At 41.5% G+C, this 24,051-nt stretch overlaps 1 protein-coding gene across 8 annotated transcripts in view; it reads right to left on the reverse strand.

Moving 5' to 3' along the window:
- Positions 1-24,051, reverse strand: part of apbb2b (amyloid beta (A4) precursor protein-binding, family B, member 2b) — a 56,194-nt gene that overhangs the window by 26,058 nt on the left and 6,085 nt on the right. For 6 of the 8 annotated variants that reach the window (XM_040024267.1, XM_040024264.1, XM_040024261.1 and 3 more), the window contains exons 2-4: positions 11,370-11,476; positions 10,326-10,383; positions 5,349-6,389 (exon numbers count right to left, since the gene is read on the reverse strand). In XM_040024267.1, the coding sequence (XP_039880201.1) occupies positions 5,349-6,389; positions 10,326-10,341 (1,057 nt within the window). In that variant the 5' untranslated portion in view covers positions 10,342-10,383; positions 11,370-11,476. Of the gene's footprint in view, positions 1-1,014; positions 1,350-5,348; positions 6,390-10,325; positions 10,384-11,369; positions 11,477-24,051 lie in introns of those variants that run through there. The other 2 variants (XM_040024268.1, XM_040024271.1) reach the window with 2 other exon arrangements.

The raw sequence follows: 24,051 nt of genomic DNA on the forward strand, positions 1-24,051 counted from the left end.
GGGGTGTAGCAACTCATAAAAGTGATATAAGCTCCAAGGGGCCGGTCAGCTGGTGCTGCATGTATTTATGTACGTTTGTGTGATTGCAAGGCGTTCTTGAACTGCTGACCATGCTGATGAAACGCAGCGAGTGGGCCCGTTGCCACGACAGCAGGCCATATGTCATTGTGACAACGGGGTAGGGCCAGACTGTGATGGCACTCAGACACACATGCGTGCACACACAAGTTATTAAGACTCTCAAAGAGCATAAGTCATAGAAAATATAGAAAAACGCACTCGCTGGGAGATAAGAACATCCTTTAGGGTGGTGCACTGACTGCTGGGAGTTGGAGTCTTTTGAGAATGAAAAATAGGTCAGAGCAAATAAAACTACGAGAGAGAATCTGAGCGTCTCCATCTGCTGTGAGCGAGAGGAAAGATGGTGACTTAGAATGGGTGCCAGCATGAGATGACTACTGGATGTGGATTAATGCATCTGCATAAACAAAATTAGAGAGAAACAATGAAGGAGAAAAAGAGAGAGGAGATCTCTGGCTGGAAAGGTCTGAGGGCTACACAATGACTCAAAGTTATCAGTGTCACTCTCGGCAACGGATGTGGCAAGTAAGGAAACGGCATTAGGAGACTTGGTGTGCTTGCACTGATGCTGTTAAAGTGCACCTACGCAGCTGGTGGAAATGGGGACCTACGTAGCAGTTAGCCTGTGATAGCCTCGGTTAGCATGCAGCTGCATGCCAGAGTACAGTTGAGCAGGGGGAGGGGGAGAGCTGCAAGCTTCTGGAGCAAAACACATACAGACACACACTTTCTCAGCAGATAACACCACACATGCACACCAGCATTGACATACTAACACAGCATGAACCAACCAGACTGTTTCTGCAGATGATGTCATTACAGAAATAAACTTCATCCCCATGTAGGAAGACACAGACACATGCATGCTCAGACAGCATTGAAACTCAAAGACAACAGTCCAGCTTCCGGCCAACTCCGTAAAAATGCACCTACCCTCGTAATTGACAATCACAATGGCCAGCATGTAGTCTTTTCCCAGCATCATAGTTAGCTAGCTGCCTCTCATACAGCAAAACCCAATGCTGTAACCAAAGAGAGAAGCCCAGGCAGAGATGGAAAGAGAGAGAAGGAAGCAGAGATCAGAGTGAGGGGGACACCGCAGCAGAAGGGGTGAGGAGACCAAGAAGGGAGGGAGGGAGAGAGAGAGGAAGGGAGGAAGGGAAAGAGAGAGAAAGAGAGAGAGAGGAGGGGGGACAAATCAAGGCAGAGAGGTAGAGAAAACATGACGTGACAAGAGAGGCAGTAGGAAAAAAAAATGGGGAGAAAGAGTGAATGAGAGGAGCAAAAAAAAAAAAAAAAAAAAAAAAAAAGGATGGAAAGCCTGCGACTGAGGAAAACAGGAGTGAAAGACAAACATGGAGAATTAGACGGGGGGGGCTGTTTCCCCCTGCAGGCGAGCTGTGTTTGCTGCTCGTCTCTCCCCTCTCTATCTAGAGCATCAGCCACATCAACAAGAAAACAAAACAAAAGAAAAAAAAAAAAAAAAGAAAGCTCTACCCTCCCTTTCCTGTTCAAAACCAAACATGCAGCCGGGGCACATGGAAGGAGGCTAAAATGTGGCACAGTCATCCTTATCGAATTTCTAGGTTTATTATTTTCTCCCTCTTTTTCAGCCTTTCTTGGTTGTCCTGGCAACCTCCAAATCGGCTTTTATTCAGCATCTCATCCAGTGGAGGTGCGAGGACGAGGTGGGTCAGAGAGGTAGAAAGACATGTAACTGTCTCAAACACACTTTGAGCATCACGCGTTGCTTTTTGGCACTAATCACCATTCAGTTATACTGTGCTTGAGTTAAGGGACCAACCTGGCCGAACACTGGTGTACATGTAGTTGTCCCCTGTCACCACAGCCAGTAACTGTTTCCTACTTGTCTGGGCAATGGTTTTGGTCCTTTAGCTTAGCTACTAGCTTGAGTCAGAACAGAGCAGGAACTTTAATTTTGTTTGCTCTTTGTGATGAACTCCACTGTTCTCCACTGCTGCTCTAATCAGCATTGGTTTTTGGACAGACTGCACAGTTGCATGTCCCAAAATACTTCAACTACCTACACAAACTATCACGAATGCTGTACCATGAAATCTGTTTTACAGCGCAGGATGTTATGTGATAATGTTAGACTTCTATAAATAGGGCTTGAAGGACCCTCTTAGACTCTGTATGCAGAGTGTGTGTGTGTTTTGACACCTCTGTGGGAAAACAGGGTCATACCAGCCCTCTAGTCCACAATCCCCACAGAGGAATCTATCACACTGCTGGGAAAACAACACAGATTTGTCAACGTGAGTTTGACAAAAGCAGATAGGGGGCACTACAGTATGGGCAACTAGGAGTTGGATAGATACACTATACTGCCAAAAGTACTCTCTCATCTGCCTTCACACGCACATGAACTTGAGTGAGATCCCATTCTTAAATCATAGGGTTTAATATGACGTCAGCTCACCCTTTGCAGCTATAACAGCTTCAACTCTTCTGGGAAGGCTTTCCGGAGGTTTAGGAGTGTATTTCCGGGAATCTTTTCACTATTCTTCCAGAAGCACATTTGTGACACTGAGAAGGCCTGGCTCGCAGTCTCTATTCTAATTCATCCCAAAGGTGTTCTATCAGGTTGAGGTCAGGTCTCTTTGCAGGGCAGTCAAACTCGCTCATCCATGTATTTATGGACCTTGCTTTGTGCACTGGTGTGCAGTCATGTTGGAACAGGAAGGGATCATCATCAAACTGTTCCCACAAAGTTTGGAGCATGAAATTGTCCTAATGCAGTCAGGGAAGTACCGTTTTCCTGGAAATAGCTAAACCCAGAGTCATGCGTCAGATTGTCAGACAGAGAAGCATGATTCGTCAGTCTAGCAAACACGTCTCCACTGCTCTACAGTGCAGTGGCCGCATGCTTTACACCACTGCTTGGTGATGTAAGGCTCGGATGCAGCTGCTCATTCATGGAAACTCATTCGATGAAGCTGTCTAGTCACTGTATTTCAGCCAAGCTGAAGCCCACATGAAGTTTAGTGGTCCTGCTACCTCTGCACACTATATGCTTCAGCATCCGCTGACTCCAGTCTGGGATTTTACGTGGCCTACCCCTTGTGGCCGAGTTGCTGTCGTTCCTAATCGCTTTCACTTTGTTATAATACCACTAACAGCTGACAGTGGAATATTTAGTAGCAAGGAAATGTCACAACCAGACTTGTTGCACAGGTGGCATCCTGTCATGATACCATCCTGGAATTCATGTAGCGCCTGAGACCGACCCATTCTTTCACAATGTTTGTATAAGCAGTCTGCATGCCAAGGTGCTTGATTATATAGGCCTGCGGGGATGAAAGTGACATATACAATTTAACTAGTCATTTGCTTCCTTACTGAGCTCCTCACTACACACATCATGGTCCTGGTTCTCTTTTTTAAATGACATTGCAAATAAGCAAAGATGGATCTGAAAGACAGTTACTTTCGTTTATAAATTTTCTGTATAGAAACAGGTATGTAATATGAACAGTGCCATACACGCCAGCATTTATAGCCTTAGCTAATTTGCGATGCACATCCCTAGATGGGCTTTTATACACAATGAAATCCTGGACAAATGAACACATGAAAATGTAATCCTGAAATCCAGACAACACGACAGTAAAACTGTAAAAAATGCAAGCTGCTGGTAATCCAACTTGTAGAGAAATGAGTTACACAGATGCTCAGAGCTTTCAACTTGAGACTGTGAGTCATCAGAAAGCCAAAAAAAAAAAAAAAAAAAAAAAAAAGCAGCAGTACAACTCACCGACTCAGAAAGACGGCACTGTTTACAGCCGAGACCACAGCCTCTTCTTTCTGTTAATCTGGAGGCTTTGTTTATATGACAAGCTATGAGGAACACTAAAGTGCCCATATGGTTATGTCGCAGGACCGGCTGCTGTTCTGCAGGAGCACGGATGTGTTTTGCTCGTCTTACACTAAACCACAAGTTTTAAGTGCCCAGAGAAAAACTCCATACCCAGATTTTAACATAACGCTGGCAAAGAACAACAGTGAACTGAAGAGACCTGCAGACGTAGCCAACATGCAAATACAAGAACGCAAGAGACCCGCAACAGATGGAGACTCTCAAACTCTAAATATCACGCAAAAGTTTATCCTCACAGCTTTGTAACAATGAATAATAACAATATTAATAATAGTTCATTAGATGGCAAAACTGAGTAGCTGTTTGCAATCTAAACAATACCATTTTTCCCAGATATTTTATATCTAAAGGCTTAAACAGAGAAATTATCTACAAAGTAACCAAAGACAGAGAAGAAACATACAGATGTAAAGTAGGGCTACATCTGATTTCTTTTCTATGTCTATATATTAAATATTAGTCAGCGTCATCATTATGCCCATCATTACAGGATGAGAGGAACAGAAATTGAACAACTAAGAATATCTCAGTCACTCTGTGTCTCAGGGTTATTACTTTTTCTGTATTTTAATTAGTTTTTAAGTCAACTTCTAGAGTTGCGCTTCTTTCAGTTACATTTCTATTTAAAATTGTTCAGTATTAGTCTTAATTAGTTTTCATTTTTAAAGTTCAGAATTTGCACACATAGGGAAGGTAATTATTGTAGTTGTTAAAACTATGTTAGACTAACAGCAGACTACAGCTTTTCTCTTGACCCAGCTTACAGGTTCTTATGGAAAGGTTATCCATTATCTAATATTTGCAGAGACCAGATGCTGATCAATACAGACGAATACAGGTGCAACAGGGGAGAGAAAAGCAGCTCCCTTCTGTGGAGCTTTAAGATGAGGGGGGGGACATCTAACACACCAAGATATTGGCAGCTAGTTTATGCATTAAGTTAAGGCTGGTTCACACACATATGCTCAGGATGAAGCTGGAAACAGGACACAGCTGATCTGGCACACCAACCCCCATGAGGTTACAAGGGCACTTCCTGTGCCTGAGGGATTCTGGGAGATTTACTGGAGGCTGGAGTTTTTGTTATTCTGTTTAAGCAATGCTTTAGCTCTGCATATCCATGAATGGACACACACACTCTCAGATGTGCACGCACACACACTCTGGGTAAATGGAAACATGTCATCAGTAGAGAGGACGGTGAAACCGCTAAACAGCAGGAGGGGGAAAACCCCCTCAAAACAAAACATACCACAGTAGCTGACATAAGACTCACATAAAAACTACACTGAATATTTGTAAATATCAGTAACGTTTACTGCATTAAGGCTTCATGGGCTCTGTGTGTGTCTGTCCGTGTGCGTACCTGTCTCCTCTGGCGAGTTGCTCTCCTGGGACAAGGTAGTCCAGCTCAACTCTTCGTCACTGGGGTTCAGATTCTGGATGCGGTTCAAAGCACAGTCTGTCTTTGCGCCAGTTCTTCTGTCCTTCTTCGTCTCTGGAGAGGAGGATGAGGAGGAAGAGGAGGGGCAGGAGACCATGGAGAGCAGGGGAGTGTCTTCTGGACTGGCTTGCTTGGGTGGGGAAGGAGGAGGGGGTACTGGAGAGTTCTTGCCAGATTTGAGGAGCTTGAGGTTGGAGTGGAGGTCAGAGATGAGCTCCAGGCCTGGAGAAACTTTGTGGTTCTTCACAGGGGGTTCACTGTCTACTGTCAGTAAAGGCTTCGTCTCCTCATCTTCCTCTTCCCCCACCATCTCATCTTCCTCGATCTTCATCTTTAACATCATTTCCTTCTCAGACAAGATGCTGATGTCATTGGTGTCCTCTGAGTCAAAGTCCAAATCAGCCGTGCTGCTGCTCAGTTTGAGCTCCACAGTCGTGTTTATGTTACAGTCCAAGTCAGGCTCTGTCGTCTGCTCAGCCTCTACATCACTGTGAGTATCTGGGTGAAGGTTGGCATCTTCCTCTCGATCATTATTAGTAAGAGTGTGACTGTCTTGTTCCTCTGCCACGTTGACATTAAGGTCATCTGCTATTATTTCTGAATCCATCAAATCAGGGTCAGTTGTGTTTTTGTTGTGGTCCTGGCCAGCTTTACGAAGCTGGTTCACCCCATTCTTTGCTAGTTTGGGATTGTTGGGAGTTGAGGACTGTGACGGGGATGACGATGGAGATGATGATGCCGATGAGGGCGGCACCACTTCACCGAGGCCCATGGCGGCCTGGATGCTGGTAAGCGCATACTTCTTCCGACATTTGGGAGGAGTGGCGGAGCCTTGTTTGATGACATCGCTGGTGAGGAGCTGGTTGTGTGAAGAGCGAAGGCTGAGTGAGGTGGGGGGCGTGGCGGCAGGGCCGTTACGATTGGTCACGTCTACTGACATCATCGTTGCACCAGACAGATCACCTGAAGCAGAAAAAAATAAATAGTGAATTTAAAAACCTAAATATCCACGTGTTAACACACAGACAACACACAGGTGAGACATCACTGTCAATAACATCTATATGTTTGTTTAAAAAAAAAAAAAAAAATTACTATTTCATTTTCTTACACATTATGTTAATTTCTTCATGCTGCTGCCAATGTCGACTGTTAGGTTCTCCATTTGCATTCGCTGCGTGTGTCAGACTCAAAGTATGTCGCCCGAACTTTTTCGAATTTTGTTCAACTAACCACCAAATACAGAATGAACAATTTGAGAAAGCACTGCAGGTCCCTAGTTGTGTTATGTAATTTTATTACGTGCCATCCTAAGATGTTATGGCGCCATTCGCCACTAGCCTAGGGCGCTGCAAGGAAGAAGGTTCCTGTTACTAGCAATGCTAATGTTAGCACTTGTGGGAATAACGCGTGGCACTGCATGTGTGTCTTCAACCTCATCCATTAGCGTAGACTTAATTTTGCCAATATTTTTACTCGTTTTTATCCCAGAAACTAGCAAAACCAGGAACATTGCTGCTGTACATCCACACAATGGATTTGAAATGGATAAAATCAAGACGTGAATGAGCAGATGGACTTTCAGCTGAAATTCAAGCTTTTTAAACAGGCGCGCTTAGTTGAGCTAAGGTCAGACCCATGGGTTGCTTTTATAGTGCGTTTTGGGTTATTATTGATCTGTAATATAGATAACCATAGCTTTTGTGGGATCTGGTCAGATACTTCAAGCAGCAGTCATATCACGATAGACTCAGATGCATAACATGCCCGCGCCATAACACCGCCTTACCACGATGGACAGATGATGTGGTACGCCTCCAGTCTTCTAAATACTGTTCTGTTGCCACCGTGTTCATACACATTCCAGTTGATTTAATCCTTTCAAACAGTATTTTGATCTTTTCTCTGATCTAAACTCTGATCTCATGTTTCTATTTAAGCGTCAGTGGTTTGCATCTTGAGGTAAACTCTCCGTATTTACATTCATGAAGGCGATTCTTGATTGCAGACTTTGGACTATGACACCTTATCGCCTACAAGAATGCTCTTGGCTTGGCCAAATGGTGCAAAGGGATTTTGTTTACTCCACTTTAATTATCTTCTGTCGTCTTTGAGGCCTTTTGCTGTTGCTGAGCTGGCCAGTGCATTCCTTCTTTTTGAGAATGCTCCAAGAGTGGTGGTTAGATCAACAATTAAGTTTCTGCTATCTCTCTGATAGGACTGTTTTGTTTCAAGTCTAATGAAGCCCTCCATCGCTTGCATCAACACCTCTTTGACAGTTCTCATTAACAGTTATCAAATACAAATTAAACACTTTGATCGTGCTGAATAATGAGGAAACAAAAGACAAGTGGCTATAAAAAGGCTTATCAAACAACTAGCTGATTTTTTTTTTTAGCCTGTAAAAAAATGGACATATGGTTTAAAAAAAAAAAAGAAAAAAAAAAAAAAAAAAGAAAGAAAAAAAGAAAAAAAAATCAACAACAATTGTGATTCTTAAACTGGCAATGCAATAGTTTTTCGCGCATCTTAAATTTAAGCCAAAAGTATATCCTTTGATTACAGTCTCATTTCAAATCAATTGTGCTGGTGAAAAGAAATAACATTTTAAAAATGGTTTAAAGTCAGGTCCATAATAATAAGTGATGTGCATGTAACAAATTATTAAAAATATATGTCATTTAAAGATTAATAAGAAAAAGGTCAGCCATCTTCAGCAGTGAATAAAGTCCAGTGACTTTAAGAAAAATACATTCTGTTCTGTTCTGTTAACTTTTACAGTTTGAGCTGCTACAACATGTCTTTTATTTTTACTCATTAATGCATAAACCCGCCGCTACCAGCAGCTTTTAAAGTGGAATGTGGAGTCACATAAATCCACAGAAGTAAGTAGAAAGTTCTGCGGGTGACCTAATAATACCAAAGCACTAATTTATAAGCACAAAGATGGCGGTTTACTTCATTCTACCGACAACAGCACAAATAATAGCAGGTCAACAACGAGCAGCCTTTTTGAAGAGTCGAGTAATCCACCAAATATTAAAGCCTAAGCGCAGGTTTTACGGGTGTTCGAGAGGCAGCTGAAGGAGAACTGATGTGTTTTGATATAAGGGTGAACTCATCTGTTGAAAATTGATGGGGGCCGTTTAGTCTTGTTGAGACAGCTGTTCATGAGAGATAGTTGAAGTGCAGGATTTATCAGGGGAAAGGCTGCTTTATTAGAAAGACGTTTGCTGTATAAACCTGAGATTTGAATACTGAAATCTGGAAAATTTGGATTTCTGAACACTTGGATACAGGAGAACACAAATCATCTATGCCAGCGGTCTCCAACCTTTTTTGCGCCACGGACCGGTTTATGCCCGACAATATTTTCATGGACCGGCCTTTAAGGTGTCGCGGATAAATACAACAAAATAAAACTAGTACCGGTACCAAAAAAAAAGAAAATTTATTCATAACACACGTGAAAAGACCCAGGAAAACCGAGTAAACGATAAAAACGATAACAAAATAACGCTGAAAACTGATAAAAACCCTGAAAACTATACATTTCACACCTGAGCCTCAACTCTCGCAGCCCGGTACCAAACGACTCACGGACCGGTACCGGTCCGAAGCCCGGGGGTTGGGGACCGCTGATCTATGCACAATTACGAGCATAAATATGCACATTTCTATTGTCTCTGCATGCCAATGTGATCTTGCAGAATTTGTTAATGTACAGAGGTGCACTCCTGCTACATGGTCGACTCTGGATCTACTGTAGACTCGGGATCTCTGACTGGAAGTGTGACTAAAACCCTGAAACACTGCAAACGCACCAGAGCTCACTGTAAAAATGACTTTGCTCCTTATTTATCTTATCCTTGCGATTCTCCTCCTCCCTCCAGCACCCCACACCCAGCTCTGCTTCATTAAAATACCAGCATTACTTAGAACCCAGGATTTGTGGGTCTCTGCTCTAAAACAGAGACTCGGCAAAGAGTCAGAGGTCAGAGCTGAAGCTTTGGTACCCTGCTCACAGCTTTGAGCCATCCAGCCATGCCAAGTACACTCTGATAACATCCTACCCTCTAATCTCAAATAAATGAATACTCCTAACAGCAGGTATCACAGCCACATCTGTCTGTGATACCGTCAGTGTTAAATTCAGAAGAAATTTGCAGTAAAATGCATGCTTCAAACCTTAGTAAGACATGACTGCGTGAGTCATTGAAATACTTCACTCCAGAAATGCCTAAAAATACATAAGAACAACCTCTAGATTTCAATTTGACCACAACTCTCGTTTATGACGTTTGAATTGTCACCAGATTAGGTGAATGTGGTCATTTTATTTCTTCACTTTGACAAAAAAAAAAAAAAAAAAAGCGGGGTTGCTCGGTTGCACCCCAGAACATGTATAGTAACATGTTTTAATATTAAAATATGAGGCCATCTGTCTAAAGCTCTGTCTGAAGCTTAAATGAAACTGGGTCGTTTAACAGGACAATGATCCCGAGCACGTCAGCAAATCTACAACAGAATGGCTGAAAGAGAAAATAATGAAAGTGTTGCAATGACTCGCAGTACAGACCTCAACCTGATTGAAATGCTGCGGTGGGAACTGGGAGAGGTGTGCAAAAATGACTGCTTCAGTTTATCGAGGTTTGCAGGCAATAAGTAAAGATGACCAGACCAAAATTCCTCCATAATAAATGTGAGAGACTGATAAAGTTGCTCAGAACACAAGTTACAGTCGCTGTAGGTGGTTCAACAAGCTACTGAATCATGTGCTTAGTTTTTCACAGGACTGAATGACTGTACTGTATCAAGAGAATGTTTTTAAGTACTCCAAGTTGGTCTGTTTATTATTGGGTCACAAAAACAAATGGGGGTGTGTGTGTGTGTACGTACCTGACAGGTCTGTCATACACTGGCTGTGGTCACTGTTCAGAGTTATGTGGACTCAGATCTAAGGGGGAAAAAAAAAGAACAAAATGATCAGAAGAAGAATGAAAAGAATTACGAGAAGTTGTTGGATTGCCCACAGAGACCGCATTCATCCATGTGAAACCCACTGACAGCTGGTTTCTATGGAGACAACACAACACTGCGATAAAGCAAGGATGCTGGCCACAGAAATCAAAATGATTAAACGGAGACTATGAATCAAACATGGAGGAATCAAAGAAGAAATCAGTCGATAGGGATCTCAGACGTCTTCCATACTGTGTCCCTCACACACACGGACCTGAGTACGTCTGATTCTGCATGTATAATACAGTAATAAGGGAGACGGAAGAGGTTTCTGAGACAGCAGAAACTAAAGTGGATATCCAAAGCATTTCTGAATAATTAAACAAAACACACATAATGATAGAGCTGCGGTCAGGGGTATAGAAGTTATGTTAGCAATGCTAATCTACTGTTGCTGTAAACACTAAGATAATCCAACAATGCTTCCTTCCTATCATAAAGCTAAGGTGGTATCTTAAAGGTGGGAGGAACCTGGAAATGATCGTTTTATCAGGTTTGAAGTCAATCCAAACACTGAAGCAGTCCACCTGAGTCACTCCAAGGAAAATCTGTCAGTGCATTTTTGATGAAGACTAGCACAATTATATATTTCAGCAGCCTACCCAATTTTGACCTACCATAATGGTAGGTCAAAATAGGGAACTTTTGAGGTCATCTTATCACTAAAAGTTATTAAGACAATAATTCTGATACAGGAATCACAGCTTTAAGGCAAGCCTGAAAACGTAGGTTAAAGGTGAGACATGTGCTATCCAGTAAAAAGAATCTCTATATAATATTAGTCCTACATTATTTCAGTTCAACAGCTGCATCACATGCAAGACTTTTAAAAAAATAAAAAACAGAAACAGGCCTTTATTTTCAGTCACTACTACAAGAAAAACAGCAAAGCACTTAAAAAAGAAAAACAATGGTGCATACCTGAGAGCTAAGGATGGTGGAAAACTCCAGGATGGAGCAGGTCCATACTGGTAGTCAATGGTTCTTTCTTCATCCAATCATGGCTTTACTGAAGCAGCAGCAGCGTCCTGAGGGAGAGAAACATGAAATAGGATTAATGAGAGAGACTGAGGGACGGGTGAGCAGAAAGAGCGAGAGGTCTGAAGGGCACAAGAGGGACAAATAATAAAGACATCAATTATTCACAACCTCAATCAAACAGGAATACACAAGATGGGTGTGTATGTTTGGATATATATATGTGCATGTGTGTGAGAGAACATAAGGTTCATTTTGTAGAGAGCTCATATTTCTCTCTTTGGTGCAGTCGGGCCAAACCTTTGCTGACTGGAACCATCATAAACTTAATGCCGCCGGAGGCTTGTAAACTCTCCTCTGCTTTCCAACACACACGCGCACGCACACACAGCAGACTTTTGGACAGTTCTTATTAACACACAGCTATGAGAAGCAGAGAGAAAGATAATGAGTATAGTTAGAATGGACCATAAAAATCCCACTTACATCTGGCTGAAGGGCTGGGAAGACCCTTGGACTGATTTTAGGGTAGGGCTGTTCGATATAACGATATATACCAGATAACGATATAAAAACGTCTATAGTTTCATTTTACGCTATCGTTTGTTTCGTGGTGTTGCAAAATAAACTGTTTACGGCAATATTTTCTCATCGTTTTGATGGTCACTGTAGTGGCTATATTAATTTCTTAAAGTTCTCTCTTTCTCTTATATTTAATATAACCACACTACGGACGGACAAGCGCCTGTTTTTATGTGTTGTTGTTAGCAACAATGACGGTAAAACCATCGGGTGTCCGCTTGTTTATTTTCCACATAAACCTTGCACAATAAAGCTCAAGATCCTGTTGAGACTTTTCAAAATAAACTGAATCACGTGAAAGATTATGCCAAGTATTTATCGATGAGAAGCAAAAAAAAGAGCCGCCAGGTGCTAAAAAAAATAAACCTTAGACTCAAATGTTAGAACAAGTTTTTCCCCCGCAGCACGCCGTGTAATAAATACTCACAAAGAAAACGGCGGCCGTTACAACTTATGTCTAAAACTGTATAGTTTCATGTATCGGTTAAAACACTCATCTCCAGCTACATGATGCCCAGCTGGAAACACTTCACGCAAATCGAGCAGCCCGATATTCACAGAATTTACAGAAAATGTAAAATTTTTGTGATTTATATCGTTATCGGACGATAGATGTTTTATATCGGGATATTAGATTTTGGTCATATCGCACAGCCCTATTTTAGGGTGTAAAAATTGTAATAACTTCAGAAACTGTTTACCTCATAACATGGTTATGTTTAAAAATCATCAAAGTGGCTTAAGGCAAAAGATAACTTGGAAATCAGCCCACCTAAAAGATGTTATTGCATCATTGGATAAACAAAAATCTATTTTTTACTGGTTGCTAATTTCAGAACAAGAATAAGGGATTCACGACCAAAATGAGGGTCCCAGCCCTGTGATGGGTCATGAAAGTACTGCAATTTGGCCACGATAAACCATATATAGTATTAATGTATTCAAAAAAAAGTATTTTGTAAATTATCTTTAAATTTGAGTTAAAGATTTAAATCTTTAATAAAAATACATAAGAGAACTAAAAATCACCTTCAACAAGCAAATCGCCAGAAGATCAAAATCTACTTGATGAAAACACAGATTAAATATTTCATTTTAGGCTTCTGTAACGTTATCATTAAAGATTTGAGTGGTACACCAAAGATTTTTGGATTTCCAAATTAGAGATTTGTCTCGAGTAATGGTAACAAACTGCTGTTCTGTGGATTAATCTGTTTGGTTCGGCGTCGTTCTGCGTTTGTTCCGCCACGAGGCAGAAGCAGCTATTGGGAGAGCTAATGTAGCATTTCACACCTACAATGCCAGCAGCTTTACTTTGCAAGTTTCTTACTTGACTGCAAAACTGTAGGCGAGTGAGTTCACACAACACTCGCAACACAAAGATGTTTTGGCTTCTTTCTCGTGCTCCTCATTCGTCTTACCGAACCACTCGGAGGGAGGCTGGTTCAGAAAAACCTGTTGGAAAGCTTTTATAAACACTCATGGCAACATAACCCAGTGTTGTGAGTGTGATTAATATCATGTCACGTCATTTGTCTCCTATTAGCAACACATGCAATGCGTGTCTGAGTGTGCAAAAGAACAAAAATCTAACTAGCCTAAAGCTTCACTTTGAGCTGAAATGTGACCAGTGAAAATAAATTAGATTAATGTTGCCAACAAATGCAATACAAATTCAGTGAATTCTTCTTCTTCTATGTATCAGATAAAGTTGCATTGTTGGTTCATGTTCAAAACGAGCCACGGCTAAATGCCAATTTCAGGACATGTGCTAAAGTGGAATTAAAGGAACCAAGGCAACAGAGCTGCAAAACATCCCATAAACAACAAAAGGTCTCCAAGCTCACATCATTTTTCTACAGGTTTACATAACTGAGCAGTGTTATGAAGTTCACATACATCCATGAATGTGATTGTCAATATTATTTAAAACTTGAAACATCGACACCAATCTGAGTATCGACTTACATAACAGTCAAACATCTGCTTTGTCTAAGTGTTACAGCAACTGTGATAAAACACTCAAACATCTGAGGAGAAGCTGTATAATTTTCACCAGCTGCACATACTCTAATGCTTTTTTTCATTTTAATGGTTTATGTTGGGACACGCAAGATCGAATGGACTACACTATCTGCCATATCAGGTGTAAGGGTTTAAAAATTCCTGGGAACAGCAACACTTTAGGAATCACACCGTGAGCAGGCACAGATGCGTTTTGAAGGCAACTCAATTTTCATGCATAATCTGAAAATAAAAAAAATAAAAGTTCAGACAAAGAAAGAGGGTTGGTGTTTAAAAAAAAAAAAAAAAAAAAAAAAAAAAAAAAAAAAAGCAATTGAAATGTTGCATTCTGGGATTAAAATTACAAGGCATGCTCGGTTACTTGGATCCTGCTGCAACAAGTCTGCATACCAGAGAATATATGTGACTTTGTGGGTATTTGCACAAAAGGGTGTCCACACTGAAAACAAATGGATAGCTTGCTGCAGAGTCTGGCAGTTTGGATATTTGCCTTAAACCTAAGCAGCATTTGCAGTTCATCCTTACGCCTATGATTTGGGAGAAGGCTTGAGGAGAAAGGAGGCCATAGGAGTCTAATCTCAGTTTTTCTTAGTTTGTTAATACACACAACCAGATCTATTATTATTATTATTATTATTATTATTATTATTATTATTATCATCATCATCGTTATTATTAAAGTAATCTGCACCAACCACCCCCTCACTGGAAATCAAGTCTGCACTTCCTCTAATGGCCTTTTGAGCCAGGCTTCACAATCGAGTCAATGCACACAGACTCTAATGTCAAAATGCCCAGCTCTTACAACACCTGGAACCCTCCCGTGTCCTCCTAATGTAGTCTTGTTTTCACACATCACTATATATTAGAGCTGGGCGATAGAACGATAACGATATGTATTGCGAAATAACTTTTCCTCGATAGAAAAGTTAAACTATTGCGATAGGCCTTGTCTCTCTTGTCCTCTTTTTAAAAAAAAAAAAACAGCCAATCCAAATTAACTAGCGCAGAGCCGAACCAATCACAGCCGCAGCGTCACGTCACGTGACTTGTTACGTACAGCACAAGTGCCAAGCCGCACATGTGTATTTGTTTGGGAAGCAGCCAGCTGCCGTGCCGCCCGGTAATGGAGGAAATGAGTGTGCCGACTAGAGAAAAATCAACCGGGCGTGACCGAAGGTTACCGAAGAGAAAACAGATGATGGTTTCAATGCCGGAGAGATTGTCGAACGGAAGAGCCATAGAAGTTCCGTAGTGTGAAGATATTTCGGCTATTTCAAGTCTGACAAAAAACAGAGTAGCGCGCACTGTAAATTGTGCCGAAAGCAAGTCTGGAAATACAATAAATCGCTTTCTGACTGAAAGCGCTAATTCGTCATTCGGCTTTTGTCAGACTAAAGTAACTGTTAAAACTGTTTGAAAAGCTAAGCTATACAACAAGGAGAGATTGAGAATTTCCTTTTAGTTCTCAGTTTATTTGATATTGACAAAAGTTAGTCAATTTTGTCTGTTCTTCTGTAAAACAAACTAAGATTTATTTTTAGAATTAATATTTTGTTTCTAAGTGGAATTGACAATTTAGTCTGTTTCGTTTGTTCTATTTTGAAACTTAAACGCTTTAGCGGCTGCCTTTTGTGTAGTTTGCAATATTTGCCTTTATCTGAAAAAGTCTCATGTTCCTCAATTACATCTACCCTGTTGAACTTATTATGGGAAATAAATATTTAAATCAAAACAAGCTGGCGATTATTTCACATTTTACTTGTGAGCAACGGCACATTTAAATCTTACAAATATAGTTATTTGGCTTATATCGTGATAGATATCGTTATCGCCTGAAATGAAAAAAAAAACATATCGTGATATGAAAAAATCTTATATCGCCCAGCTCTACTATATATCAATAAAAATGTGGTTTGACAACTAATAGAAAGGGTAGGCAGAGACCACCCTCATTAACTTCTGATGCATGCCCAGTCCTTTTGCCCTAAAAGCAGGCCTGAAATATGACAGAAACTATTCAGTTCAGAAGAGATCATGAAATGCTTATTCCTAGAAGGCTTTAAAGGGGTAAACAGAGTACAAAAAAATAATAACCCTTTTTAATATTATGGGGGAAATAAAAGAACTTCTGGTCCTATGAATGTCTATGGGGAAAACAGTCCTCAGCTTTGACCTCTGTAAGCCCTTTCCCAATGAGTTTATGGGCTCAGGCACTCATTACGGATCATAGTGAATAAAACACCAAATCCATTTTGTGAATTTGGATTATTCTAACATTTAAAAAAAAAAAAAAAAAAAAAAAAAAAGATTACCCAGGATATGTTAGTATAGGCATGCAGTTTCAAGAGTCAGATCCACCCCACGGTTGGGGTATCTGGTTTCAAACCCTGAAAATGCTCATTTCATTAAAAAGAAAGCAGTAGGCGACTTCATGATGGCTACATCCATCTTTTGTGCTCACTACGATCCAGACACAGGGCTCCACCTCTACCAACTGGAGTCACTTAACTTGACTGCGCTGAGAAAAAAACAAAACAAAAAAACAAAAAACAAATACAGGCCGCTGTTTGGTGCAGACCATTTAAATTTGGTCTAAACACTTTGATGCATAAAACTGGAGGAGTTTGCCTTTAAAGTTTCAAGTTAGCACTTAAAAATCGGTCTTTTCATTTTAAGTCCAGCGAGCTAAAGTAGTAAAAGACAACAAAAAAGCACCACTGTCCAAACACTAAATACAGACTGCACCGAAGATGCCATATCATTATGATGTTTTTAAAATAAAAAAATAAAAATAAAAAAAGAGGAGCTGGAGCTACAGTTCAGGAATGCACTAAAGCGATAAGTCTGAATCCCAACTACATCTGGATCTGGGCTGCATCTGAGCGTCAGCACCATTGAAGCACTCCTTGCAGTCCTGTTGTGGATGGTGGGGGTGGGGGGGCTATACATAATTAGAGGGCCTATCTGCGGGCAGGGCAGCAGTGGTACTGATACATATAGGGACAGACGTTCAAGCTGAGACACAGACATTTAGACAAAACACTCACCAGGAGGGAGGGGAGGGGTTGGTAATAAGATCTAGGATGTGTCACAGTCTGGCACTGACCTTTAACTTCTGACCTACAGGCCAGCCCACTGAGTGTGTGCTGTTTTTTGTGTGTGTGCATGCACTTAGTGCCATCTGTATGTCGGAGTGTCCAGATCCTAAAAGAATGAAGGAAGCAGCTGCAAACACTCCATCGCTCTCCGTGTCTCTGTTTCTTTTTACGTGCGTGCTGTTTCCAACCACCGACACTCTGGACTAAGATTGCTTTTAAATTCATACGCCAGATGGAAGCCTGCCAGCAGTTTGATGGGCCTCATCCCTCCTTCCTGCACCTCCCTCTCAAAGTTTCTCACCATTCTAGTTCCCCTGCTAATCCCACTTGACTTTTACCTTTTTCCCCCCTTCGATCCCATTTTCTTGTCCAATTCCCTCTCTTTTCCGGGCTTCCACCTCATTCATCCTCTACCTTTCAACCCCTCACTCTTCTCTTTGTCAAGAAGAGAAATGCTGTCTTTTCCTCAATAAAAGTGAAGGGGGTCTGTAAACTCACATAAAACCACCCATTTCTCGCTATAACGCTGATTTACAGCCCCCTCCCCTCTCTTCTCCCCCACGGCTCGTGAGAAATCCCATCTGTTACCAAAAAAAAAAAAAAAAAAAAAAAAGACTCACAAGAAAGCAAAACTGTCGCAGTCAGAGGCCAGGCCGCCGGAAACAAAACGGATGGATTCAAGCCAGCAAGACAAGCCGAGCTATGCAGAAACAGAAAATGCAGCGGGGTGTTTTTCTGACTTTTTGGATTAGGACGTGAAACTGTAAGGCAGCTGCACAATAGCAGGCAAACTTCCCAGATCTTTCTTGGCTTTGTTTTCATTGGCTGCAGAAAAGCCCAGGCCTTCAACACGTAGCTGCAAACTACTTCCACGACAAGCTGACAACACTACTGACCAAAAAACATGCTGTCAAAGGTGCAGAGCTCCTCACGGCCCAACCACCCGTGTCCCATTTAATGTTGCCTACTACATAGCCTACATCTAAACTACAATGATGCACTGTTGAGCTGTTCTACTTTTTCAAGAGGCTGAGGAGAAACAAAATGAGGAAGAAAATGTAATAATAACAATATGCAGATGATGACGACTTAGACGAAGAAGAGGGAAAAAAGCAGGTGGAAGAGGAGAAGTAGTAGTCGAAGAAGAAAAAGGAGGAAACGGACAACTGCTAGATGAAGGAGTAAAGGGAGATGAAGTAGAAGAAAAGAGGGAGATCAGAAGAAGGAGATTAAGAAGGAAGGAGAGGAGATGAGGAAACGGGGGGGAAATGAGAGGAAAACAAGCTGTAGTAGCAGAAGACCTGAAGAGGAGGAGAAAAGAAAGAAGAAGTGGACGAGGATAGGTAGAAGATTAAGGAGGAGAAGGAAGAGTGGAAGTAATGCATGTAGATGAAGATAGAAGGAAAAAGAGAAGAAGCAGTAGATGAAGAAAAGGAAAGACGAGGACGATAACACGAAGAAGAGCTAACTTGGTTAGTTTTTGCTAGATGTATTTTACGCTTCTTCCTAAGAGATCATTATTTATGATTTATTGAAGATGCTCTTTGTAATCTCATTTGGAGAGCATCGTCATGATGAAGGTAGGTGTGTGTGTGTGTGTGTGTGTGTGTGTGTGTGTGTGTGTGTGTATATAAAAACAATAAAGAAAACAGTAACCATTTACAAAATCTGGTTCCACAGCTGCAATCGAAGCTAGACGTCACTGTGCGTGTGTGTGTGTGTGTGTGTGTGTGTGTGTGTGTATCCTTGAATTGTCAAAGCGGGAAATAACAGAGACAAAGTAACACTTTGAAAGCAGCCTAAACAAACAACCTTATGTACACACACACACACACACACACACAAAGCTTGCAAACAGAGCTCCAAGTTGTGAGCATGCTCACACGGCCGTGCTTCGTCTAAGCAGCAGTGATGTATAGAGAGTGAAGGACGGACACAAATAGCTCGATGTTTAAGGCACAATTAAAGACTTACAGCATCTGTGTGTGTGTGTGTGTGTGTGTGTGTAGCTATATCATTTTCCGTCCGGTGTGGTTTCCATGGGCGGGACGGTGAGAGGGGAAAAAAAAAAAAAAAAAAAAATTACCACAAAAGAAAGGGAAGGAGGGGGGAATTTTCAGGGTGTGCCAAAGAATCTAAGGCATGTGAGGGTGGGTGGGCCAGGGCCACTGTGAGGTGGGGGGCAAAAAAAAAAAAAAAAAAAAAAAAAAAAAGACTAATTAGTCAACAGGAGGAGCAGACAAAACACAAAAGCTACATGCCTCAAGAATGAAGGTAACTAATGAGCATTTGTGAGCACATGTGTGTACACATCCCCCTCACTGACCCAGAGCAAACTGAGCTCTTCAACACTGCCGGTGACAGTGAATGCCCTCTGTATGTATACTTGAAAGTAAATGGGTCAGCTGTGACAGAAAACACATATAGAGTTACTTATTTAACCATAACTCTCTCAACACGTCAGCCAGTCAAAGGCGCAGGACTCCAGAGATACACACACACACTGCTCCTGATGAAACGAGCCCAGATAAAGTCAGGAAGCAGCTGGGGGTGACAGGAGGTTAAAGAATTATATAACACACTTAGAAAATGAGCCCAGAAAACATTCTGCAGGGTTTGAAATCTTTTGATGTAGGAGTGAAAAAAAACATTTCAGAAACAAAGCCAAGAGACTATTTCCTGGATTTGGGAAACTTGGGACCGAGTGTGCACTAACCCCTCCCCCATTACCAGACCCCTCTTTCCTGTGGGTGAGCACGGAGGTCGAGGGAGGGGGAGAAAGGGTGCACCACGAATACAGTGACACTGAGCGAAACGCAGTAACGCAGATGAGCCGATCCTGCAGCCAGAAAGACTTTGACGTAATTAGACCACAGCTCTTTCCTGGACCCAGCGCTGATGGCAACAAGTAGTGCCAGGAGTGTGACAACACCACGTTTATAGTGCAGCCTGTCATGTGCCTGCAGCTCGGGGTAATCGTTTTCCATTTCATGGTTACAGGATTATATTACAATATCACTTTTTTCCTCATTTTCAAATACCTTTTCTTGTTTTTTCTTATGTTAAGTACTCTGTATTATTAGTGATCATAACATCTGTTGAATGCCTAAAGTACTGTTCACTCAAAGAGTCAGTGTTACGTTACTCAACCAAAGTCTGATATGATGACACCCCACTTTAAAAATGGGTTAAAGAGGAGACACGCAAACATTTCTGGTGTGATTCTGAATCCAGCCCTCAAAGTGTTGGTATTGTTGGTTTCCACTGGCCATTGTCATCTCCTTCTCTTCTCAGCAAATTTTACAATCTATATAAGTAAACTTGAATAAACTTGAATACTTAAATCCTGAAGAGTCGATGTGTGATTTAAACCTCGTTGTGAATTTTTCTGAGCTGTATATTTTAACAACAGAAGATTCTCCTCTGGGTGAAGGCCAAAACGTAACATTTGAGAGCGAGTGCCTACTGCTTTTTTTATATATGGCTGAAGACCTCAGACAGTGTCCTTGCAATAATAATGTGGTTAGAAAGTTTTTAAAATCCCAGCAGAGCATCCTCTTTGCTGTCCTCCTTGTTTAGGGCTGTTGTTAATAACCAGTATGGAACTGGCACTGGTAGCTAGGTATTGATAAGCAGCTAGATAAGCAACGCTGTTATGAGTAGTTATGCAAAATGGGCAGTCCTGCACATTCAAGAGTCGTCTCACTTTACTACACTTAATATAACTAGAGAAATGGTCTGCATCACTGAACTTTCTTTCTTTTTTAATGCTCCACTACCATGGTTTGTCAACTACCACTAAACAACAGAAATAGAAGAACATGCTAAGGTCCATCCAGTACTTTCATTTCAGTACCTACAGTCATTTGAGAGCAGTGTGGGGTGGGGGTCATCTTCGATCATCAAATAGTTCACCATTAAAACTGAATACTCGTTTGACTCCCGTTGCTAGGCACCCAAACCAAAGAGTTCATCACTCAAAGTCACCACGGGAACAGCATCTATAGCTCAAATATCAAGACTGAATCTGAGGCTACAGCAGCAGGAAAAGGTGCTGCGAGTCACTTACTGGCACGATGAGCTGTGTCATGAATCCACAGGAGTTACTTTACAAAAAAGGCAATCTGCTCTCAAATTTAACTGGTGGATTAACAGGTGCTGTTTGGTATTCACCAGCTGTCAACCGTATGAGCTCGATCACTAACGAGCCTATGGCCACTCATCTACCTGAACATCATGATGCAGTTCCCAATACCGCAGAGAAGATCGCAGATAAACATTAAAAAGACAGAGTTCACCTCCCCATTGTATTAAACAATCACACTCTGTGCCTTTTACCACATTTCTTACACTTTACACATAGTGCAAATTCAACACTGTCTGACACACTCATTGAATTAACACCCGTTAGTTACAGCTGAGTAAATCTGTTGGCGTCATGTGTCAGCAAGCGTCTCAACATCCACCTGGCCAGGACACCCCATCTAATGTTTTGGTTAAGTTTTGTTTCAGCTACATACTTAAAATGAGGGAAAATGTGCAGAAAATAGAGAGGTTCCATTTCAACCAAAGTCTCATACATTAATTTGTTCAAACACTAACATCCACCAGATCATTGGCGACCTGCTTAAGCAGCGATCACACCCTGCTATGGACATAGACAGCTGTAGATATCATGGACCATTAAGTCCACTAGAACAGGAATGACTAAAGTCCACTTTAACTAAAGGGTGCACAGTTGGTGCACTGTATGTCTCCATAGATAAGGCTGTTTTGATCCAAAAAGCTGTCCAGCATGCAGATGTCCTCCCATGTATATAACTATAACATGCCTCTTAGGGGTAGTGTTAGGTTCTACTTTAGCCATGTGCTAAACAAAAGCCAGAAGATTACACCTTTCCAATCAAGTCCTGTTAATCCATTTTGGCTTTACAAGTCATCTGCTATAATATTTCCATTTGGGTGTGCCAAATGGAAGGAAATGCCATTAAAAAGGAGCAGATGCGAAGCCAACTGTAGCCCAAACCAGGTCACTGGTCACCTGGTAGAAACTAACCCAGAGAGGTTAACCCAGTAAAAATCACAGGTTACCAAATATAAAATATAATAATGTATATATATATAATATAAAAGTTCCAGGTAAAAATGGGACGCATTGGGAAGCTGAACTCTTAAAATTCTGACTCACTCATTCACTCTTTCATCTCACTAAATACCGAAAATATCTCTTTGCAGACCAAAAGGAGAATAAATAAAATGTTCTCCATATTTTTATGTCTGACTCAGGTTATATTTATACTATCAAACCTCATGCTCCTGTCATTTCTTTTATCAATATGAGTCAGCAAAAAGCAAGCACTTCGATCATTAGAGCTTCTTACTACTTCTCACTTGACTGCAAACATTACAGCCGCTTCATATTCTTTTGTTTGGTAGAAAGAGAGGATATTGGCTATTGGAAAGCCACACCTTTCCCCTCTGAAGAAACACATAGAGGGGCGGACAGACATGGCTGTGCACAAAAGGCCTGTCAGATCCAAGGCCAGGGCAGAAGCAGTGGAGAGACTGCGTATCCTATATATAGCCGAAATGTGACAGGACATCCGAGAGGACAGGGAAGTCTAGACACAAATGGCACAGCACTTAATCAAACTGTGTGCGTGTGTCTTCAGCACAGTCTTGTTATCTCACCTTTCATTAGACAGCCTGTGTCAAGCTGTTGCATGATAATGCCACAAGATTGTATTAATATCACAGCCTTGTGTGATCAGATTGGCTGGAGGCTCGGCCTTTATTTGCCAAATTAAAGGGGGGGAAAAGGAAGGGAGACAGAAAGACTCAGAAAATGAGAGCGAAAGCAACGGGGTACTAGCGTCAAAGATGTGAGGAGAGTTGGTGGATCAGAGCGAGTGACTCATCAGAAAAGGAATGTCCCGTCACTGCCAAAGAAACTACAGACACCGTTGCAATGATTGCTCCGTCTCCGATACTTTAAATCACCCCATCTCTGGCTCTTGTCACCTCTTCCTCCTACACAAAGCCTGTCTCTTTCTCCCTCTGTCTCTGTACTGCTCATCGTTGTCGTTTCCCAGCTTAAGCAGGCCATTCTTCTCTTGCTAGATACTGCTTTTGGATGGGGATGACAAAGCTAGCTAAACCACAACTGGTGGACCAGCTCTGCACCACCCCTGTTAGGAGCAAACAGAGGTCCAAGACCGCCAATTCGTTTATTCTAACGAGTGAGTGCAAAGCCAATGAGCAAATTCCAGCACTGTGTGGTTAATCAAAGCGACACTAGACGATTAATTTAAATTCTAATCCCCAATACAAGTTGTTTTAAATGCAACTGCGGTTTTATGAATCACAGTAAAGATATGGAGACGAGGCTGCCACCGCATCACATCCTTACCACAGATGTTCGGTTATTTATAATCCCACCACAGGATATGATGTAGGCATAAAAAACAAAATGAAAAAAAAAAAAAAAAAAGAACACCACCACAATGACTGCACACATGATTCAACTTTTAGATCACCTGTCATCCTGTGCATTCACCACACAGGAATTTACAGGCTCTGCCCTTCCACATCAAGATGGAAGAAAGGGTTCGTGGCAGTTTTACCATTTCTTCTGTGGGATTTTAAACCAGTCGGAAAAACCCCTACAGATAAAAAAATAAACAAAAAACAAAATCAGTGTTGCCTTCTTCTATTCCTGTGGTTCACGAGGAGATTGCAGTGACTCCAGAGTGCTTTAAACAGGAATATAAATGCATGAGGTTGCGTTGGCATCGCAGGTCATACTGAGCGACGTCAACCATAACCGCTGCTTAAAGGAAGCCGCTGATCTTGGCACACAGCTGATGTAGAGAAGACCTAATATTTGGCTAAAACTAGTTTTCTCATACACTTTCAGG

This window comes from Simochromis diagramma, unplaced genomic scaffold (assembly GCF_900408965.1).
Source record: "Simochromis diagramma unplaced genomic scaffold, fSimDia1.1 OVJJ01000302.1, whole genome shotgun sequence".
Classification (NCBI taxonomy): domain Eukaryota; kingdom Metazoa; phylum Chordata; class Actinopteri; order Cichliformes; family Cichlidae; genus Simochromis; species Simochromis diagramma.